Source organism: Echinops telfairi, unplaced genomic scaffold (assembly GCF_000313985.2).
Source record: "Echinops telfairi isolate 266 unplaced genomic scaffold, ASM31398v2 ScPeMD7_7475;HRSCAF=8513, whole genome shotgun sequence".
Lineage (NCBI taxonomy): Eukaryota > Metazoa > Chordata > Mammalia > Afrosoricida > Tenrecidae > Echinops > Echinops telfairi.
Window position 1 is genome coordinate 27173453 of NW_022111379.1, and position 7616 is coordinate 27181068.

At 41.3% G+C, this 7616-nt stretch overlaps 1 protein-coding gene across 3 annotated transcripts in view; it reads right to left on the minus strand.

Moving 5' to 3' along the window:
- FAN1 (FANCD2 and FANCI associated nuclease 1) overlaps nt 1–7616 on the minus strand; it is a 62332-nt gene that overhangs the window by 34955 nt on the left and 19761 nt on the right. For 2 of the 3 annotated variants that reach the window (XM_004699739.3, XM_045285764.1), the window contains exons 6-9: nt 6659–6767; nt 5496–5615; nt 2438–2602; nt 1851–2001 (exon numbers count right to left, since the gene is read on the minus strand). In XM_004699739.3, the coding sequence (XP_004699796.3) occupies nt 1851–2001; nt 2438–2602; nt 5496–5615; nt 6659–6767 (545 nt within the window). The remainder of the gene's footprint in view (nt 1–1850; nt 2002–2437; nt 2603–5495; nt 5616–6658; nt 6768–7616) is intronic. The other variant, XM_045285763.1, reaches the window with a different exon arrangement.

A 7616-nucleotide genomic window follows, 5' to 3' on the forward strand; every position in this document is an offset into this window, starting at 1 on the left:
ACCTTTCAGGTACTGCTAGAATTACAGCACACCTGCTTTTATAGAAAGGAGAAGTATAAATATATAGTGAAAAACTGTAAATGAGGGGGCACTTGCCAAATACACAAGTTGCTAGAGAGCGCCACCAGACCTAACCTCTACTAAAATTCAATTCATATCTCTTTTCAGCTTGTAGTAGTTACTAATCAGGCTCAATTGCTCCAGATCAAGAACGGAACACTGGTGAATAAACAGCTGCAGCCCTTCCACATTGCAGCAGATCTCCACTCCAAAGAACTGTCGCAGGAACAGTACTCAGCAAGCCTTCTGCCTAAAGTCAATTCCTCTTTTGCTACAAAGCTTTATGCCGGGAGATTGCCTTCTTGGCTAGCTGAACCCTAGTAGTAATGCTGGGACTTGGTTTACAAAATGCTTTCTGCCCTTGGGTGAACATGAAAGTCAGGGCTCCAGCTGGAAAAAAACCATTCCTGCACTCCTCAGTGGTCCATCATGAGCTGGGATTAGAAGTGAAATTCTTTTAAGTGGGATGCTTCTGTGGCGTTCAGAGATCCAATTCCCTGCAGTGGTCTAAGACTGTCTTCTTACAACTCTCCCTAAAGAACAAAGGAGGATGGCAGAGCGTAGCTCATTTCCATTGTATTAACTTGAACAAATGGAAAAACACTCTACAGGCATATCAAGCAAGTCTATTAGTGCCACTTTTCTAACAGCAAATGCACTTCTTAGTCTCTGTATTCCATTTTGGTAATTCTCACAATATTTCAGAGCTTTTCATAATGACATTGCATACTTAATACATTACCAGACTAACTTTTATATGTACTGGGAAACCAAGAGTCGTATGACTCACTTTACTACAACACTTACCTTATTACAGTGGTCTAGAACTCTGAGATATTGTGGAAATAGAACTGCCCATCTGTTTTCCAAATTCATAGCTAACTACAAACATTTCTTTGACCATTTGTCTGATCTGTCCAATCACATTCTGACCACAATATGACAGTCAGTTCCAGCGCCCTAGACCTCGTCACTTCCACAGTAACTGTGCCTTTTCCATGGTCCCTACAACTTCCTAGGAGACTGAAACTTTCATTCCATTCTTGTATCACTAACCTTTCCTGTTCTATTGCATTTTTCTGTCTTCTGGTATTTACATTTCTTCCCTAAAATCTTTACTCATTCCCTGTAATAAAATATTATGTAGATTAGGCATCATCTTTATCTACAATACTCATAAAAATCTTTTTTTCAAATCCTATCTGGTGACAGTCATCTTATAAACCAAACCCAATCCCACAGTCATAGAGTTAATTTTGACTCAGAGCAGCCCTCTAGGACAGAATAGAACTGCCTTTTTGGGGTTTGGAGACTAAATCTTTACAAGTGCATTTGTCTCCTGAGGAGCGAGCGGTGGTTCTGAACTGGTGATCTTGTGGTCAGCAGCTCAAAGCATAAGCCTGGATCTCAGCCTATTCACTCCAATCACAAATAGTCTGGTGTTCTCTTGCCCAGTCTGTTTCCCCAGGAAGTCTAACAACAGTCAGCTCCTCTGTCTTCCCTATGTGCCCCTGCTCTGCATAGTCTTCTGAGAACAGAACTCTTAGCCATGTCTAGCATCTCACACAGAACACAGTTCATTGCAGGCAATAGCAGGTAAACAATGAGTAAGTGGAAGAAGCAGCCTTTAAAACCATAGTTAGTAAAATTCTTCCACACCCTCTAGGCCGGCAATATCTTCTACTATGGGCAGAGGACTAGGAAATATCAGCCATTCATTTTGACTGGCTATTCTGCAATGCTGCTGACCACTGGGTGGCTGGGTGGGAGGGTAAAATGTTGTTGCTTACCCTGATCAAAGCCATCACATCTGTAATGGGCCAATGCCAGCTCCTCCACTGAACACAGCACGGTAGTGGGGACTCCAGCCTCTTCAACCTCCATCACAAACGTGGACTTCCCAGGCCCACTCTGTGGGCATACCTTGCCAGTGATGGTTACCTGAAATATCAAAAGAATACCAATTATCCAAACATCAGTTACAGTCCCTGAAAAGCAGGTGTTTGTTTCTTCATGATCGACTTTTCTAAACTTACCTAAAGCTACCCACTCTCAGCAGGACGTGCAGTGTGGGGTCCACACACTCAAACATCAAGCAGAGCACGAGACAACTGGAGTCTGTGCTCTCAGCTACTTACTAGTCAGATGGACTTAGCTGGCGCTACAATGTTCATCCTTTAAGGTTTTACAGAAAGTCACTCTAATCCAGGGTGAGAATCAAGCAACAAACCCAGGCTTATCGGTTAGGAAGGTATCAGAATGAAAACAGTGAACCGAAAATTTGCTCTGGAGATTAGCTTTGTGTTGCTCACAGTGAGAAGAAAGAAAGCCAAGTCAATGCACTTAAATCCAAAGTCCCCAGAGGATATTTACTTACATGTTTCACATCTCCCACATGGATTGCTGGCAGTTTCTGGAAAAGGTGTCTGTACTTTTTACAACCTGGAGACTCTCTCAGTCGCACAGCTCTCTGGTAAAGTGATAGCCGATGTCCTGTTCTTACATCTGGGTCTTGCAGCCCTTCTCTGATGCACTTAATAGCCTACAAACGACACGAGCCCACGTCAGGACCCTAAGCAGCCCTGTAGTAGTGCCTCATTCATTTAGGCTGACTGTAAAACTCAGTCAAACTAATTATCCGGCTTTGCTGATTAGCAAATGAGCAAACCAGCATGTCTAGAAATCAAGGCTATTTCCTTAAATCCGACCTTGATGATGCACAGCCTAATATCACTTGTCGTGGTTTGAACTATGTCCCCCTATAGATCCTAACCTTGTGGTCATAATTCCATTTTTGAATGAATCCTCTTTGTTATCTTAAAGAGATGGTATTAGTGTAAGCCAAAACCAAAACCAAATCCACTGGAGGGTAGATTTCAATCAATCTCTTTTGAGACATAAAAGAGATTCGAGGAAGTGAATAAACAGAGATAGGGGAAGGCACCTGCCATGTCATGTGAAGATCACCAAGGGACAGAAGCTAGAGACAAGGACCTTCCCCAGAGCCAAGGGAAACAAAAAGCCCTCTCCTAAAGTCAGTGCCGTGAATTGAGACTTCTCGTCTCTTATGTGAAAATGAATGGGTTCTGTTACAGCCACCCACTTAGGGTACCTCTGTAATGACAGCACTAGAGAACCAAGACAGCATACCTCACTGCAAATGGAGGCCAACCAGTTATGGTCCTGTACGCGCTCCCTGTTACCCATATGGAACACAGAAACCGCTACTTTCATATCCTCACACGGAGCTTGAAAATCATGGAAACCCCTGGACTACAGCCTGCAAGAGACTTAACGAGAAAAATGTCTGCCTCCATGGAGCTTTTAAGACAATAAGTGCCTGGATATATACCCAAAAGATCTAACAGACACTTCTGCACTACTGTCCAATGGAACACTATTTATAATAGCCAAAGTGTGGCAACCATCCAAGTGTCCATAAGCAGATGAATGGACAAATGTAGTAGACAGATAATATTACTCAGCCATAAAGAGAAATGAAGCCCTGGCACATGCCTTGGCATGAATGAACCTTAAAAATATCATGCTGAGTGAAAGAACCAAACAAAAAGGACAAATACTCTAGGATTCCACTTTCATAGCATAGATAGAATAGGAAATGTATTCAGGCAGTGAAATTAGAGGCTACCAGAAGAGGAAAGAGGGGAAGTTAAGACAAAGAGTACCAAGTTTTCTTTAATTGATGAGGAAGAAACATCCAGGCCAGCTCTGCTTCTGTCTCCTCTACAGCAGACTGAGGTAAAGAACATGCAATGGCAGCAAATAAGGACTAGAATGAGTATAGCCTTCCAGATATCAGGAGAAGGTTGAAAGGAATGAAAAGAGTTTTGCGTCAATCTCAAAGGCTCAGTAGCTGATCTACCACTATGCGCACATACCGGTAAGTTAATGTTCCGATTAACTGAATTGTGAATTCAGGGTAAAGAACGTAAAATCTTTTGAATCTTTGATGGAAAAAAGAAGAAATACAAAACAGACTTTCCAATATCTGGTTAAAGGCTAACAGATGCTTTCTCTGACTATTGAAGCCTAAATCAACACCTAGCTGTGACAACACCCCAACCACCTCCAGGTGAGAAAACAAGAGTTCTGGGCTTGAAGCACCTGAGGTAACAAGGCGCTTTTTCGGGATAAAGCAGAACATGCAGCATATCCTAGTTCCAAATTTCACGTTCATGTTTCCAACCCTACATTACCCAAACTCACTTCATCTTCCACGAGGAAAACAATATTCCCAGAGGGGCAGTTTCTTCTTTCACCCATATGTCTGGTTGCAGGTGTTGGCTCTTGCAGGCTGCCCACACTGAGCCCACAGCACACCCTCAAGGTCCTCCACCCACAGCTACGCTGTCTGATCCAGGTTACTTACACTGCACAGCTCCAGTGGCTGAGCAAGGCACTTCATGAACGGAAAAAGCTCGACTAGGAAAGGAACGTTTTATTCACCAATGTTTCCACCTGAGGTCTTGTGAAACAAATGAATTAAATCACCATTTCTAAATCAAAAAGCACCTTCCTGAAGACATCTGTTGAGGGGGTGACAGTGACTCTCCCTTCTAGGTCCTGACTCCTAAATCCACACACAACTCCTAATCCTAAATCCTACTGCTATGGCCAAAAATTTGCCATACTAGTAAAAAGAAACAAATGTCACACCTTTTCGTTAATGTTTTATTGTGGCCCCGTGACTTCTTTTGGGCTCTGTGATGATGGATGTTGTGTATGAAGCTCGCTGGGCTAGCATTCTCAGTGGTCTGCAGATGCCATGTATCACCTTCCATTTTATCATTCGATGTGAGCAGCCAACCAGTTAGAAGAGGAGTATCCGATGAGTGGCCCACTTTAATGAGACAAGACTTCTAGAGAAACTCACTCTCTCTCCATTTTGATTTGTCTCATTCTCCTCTGACTGCCAGATCTTAGAACATGAGAAGCCTTCAACCTGCTACCTGACCCAAAGACTTGGGGTTTGTATAATTAATTGTAAGCTATTTCCTTGAAATAATTTATGCATATATATTTGCATATGCACTTCAGTCCCTATAAAAGGACATCATACATGCCAGTTCTGGAAAAGGGCATCATACTTGGTAGAGGAGCAAAAATGAGGAAGACTCTCAACAAGATGGGTTGACACGTGGGCTGCAACAATGGACTGACGCATAAGAACAATCGTGAGGGTGCCACAGGACTGGGCCATGTTTCACTCGGCTGCACAGAGGGTCATGTCATTGTGAGGGGGAACAACTCAAGGGCACCTAACAACAACAACAACACAGGTTTCACTCCTCTCGAGAGCTCAACATAAAACAGGATTGGCTGGAAGAGTAAAACCAAAGAACAGAATGTCCTTATTACATTTAGATTTTTATTGAATCTGAAAGTTAAATATATTCAACTTTCCCATATTTTACCAGCTCCAGATGCTTCAGATGCTTGTGTAAATTAAGGGCCAGCCTATCCCACCATCGGCCTCTGCTCTCAGGACAATAAATCTTCTGAGACAAAAGGTTCTCAAGTTCCTTGACTGCATCCTATTATAACAAGTAACAAAGAAAGCTCATTAAATTCACACAAAAAAATAAGTGTGGCTATGCCTAGAATCCAATGAAATTAGCAAATTATATTTATTATATTGTCAATCTTTCCATCTTAAAAGTAAGGTTGAGGACCAGGATTGTTAGGGCAGAGGCTGTGTGAAGTACTTCTAAGGTACATGCCAATTGGTAAATAAACACTGCACAATATTCTCCTGGCAGCTGATTCATTCACCACAGACTCATAGGGCCAAGTTGCAGGCAGCAGACCTCAATGAATGGAGTAATGACACAGATTTCTGGGAACCCAGGTTATAGCTTCTGTTTGTCTCAAACCAATCACTCCACTACAGCAGGGAGATCCCTAGTGATTCCCACACAAACTATTTAGTTTGTTCCCCTGTGGATCATATATCATTCTGAAACAACAGGATTCATCACAGAATAATGCACAAGCCATGAATACATACAATTTGAGGAGTTCAAAGATCTCCCTAAGGCCATCACACTGATTATAGACTTTGGATCAAGAATCACACCTCTACATATCCCTTTTGTAAAACAGTCTGTAATATGGAAACAGCAAACATGTGAACTCTAGTAATATCTCAATATTTAGTATAAGGACACAATCAAATTCCTGGTTTCTGCTTGTCAACTACTTCTAGACGATCCATGATAGCTGTCAGAGAAAAATAAGTAGATGTGATATTTCCATCTCAGATACTTTTGGAAGTCTTCCAAGTTACCCACCAAAACCCAAAAAAGGCACAAACTCAGGATTGTGGATCTCTATCTATGACATCTGGGCCACCCTGAACATGTCTTCATCAACTCATGAACAAGTACAACAGTTACCTGTTGTCAGCCCACTTCTTCACTATTTACAGGAGACAGCAAAATTGCCTAAATTAAGCATATTTCTGGTATATTACTGCAGGTTGACCAAATACCCCGGGCGTCTTGAGTCCCAGGCTGGGTCCCTTCACAGGCTTTGCACTGACACAGTGAGAGGTAGGAGGTAGAAGATGTGCTCCTACCTCATACATGTGAAGTCTCTCCAGTATTTCTACATTTCGAGACAAAATTCTTGTATAAATCCACCCAACGGTAAAACATCGCAGAAAGAGTGGTAAATCCTCATGGTATCTAAAATGAATTAGATTAAAAATGTCTTTATTTGTTGTAAGTTAATAATAAGAAATGAAAAAGCAGACTGAACTTCATCTTTTAAAAAGATATATTTTAAATGCTTTTTATTTTATACAATATGTATTACTACAAACACATTATTCTCACAACCCCACCATGCCCTGGGGTGCTTAGAAAGTGGACTAAGATATGAACAATTATTAACATTCAAATCAGAAGTCAGAAAACTATGGACCACTCATTTCATATGCTCAGTAACAAAAGAATTTTAGGGTATTTTGTTTGTTTGTTTACATTTTTAAATGGCTTAAACACATCAAACAGAGAATAATATTGTGACTTGAGAAAAGCATATGAAATTCAAATTGCAGTCCATATATACAGTGTAACTGTAACACAACAATGCTGATTCACTGATGTATATGTTATCTGTGGCTACTTTCGCACTACACCAGCAGAGTTCAGTAGCAGTCATAGAAACCATATGGCTCAACAAGCCTAAAATATTTACTGTCTAGCTCTTTACATGAAACGTTTGATAATCCTGTTCTACAGCAATTTAATTTATTTTTAAGTCATTATTTACCTATGAAATGTATGTCCTAACATCCTTATGTGATGCAAACAGTCTATACGCAAATGCTGACAGAAAGAAAGGCTGGCAGCTGGCACACACCCAGTGACACCATGGAAGAAGGGTGTGGTAATCTGGCTCTATCAAGATTAAAGCCAAAAAGAAAAAAGAAAACCACCCCATAGAACAATTCTACTCGATAACACATGGGGTTCAATGGACCCAACTGCAGCCAGCACAATATGCCCTAAAGGCTTAACGAAAAAAGCATT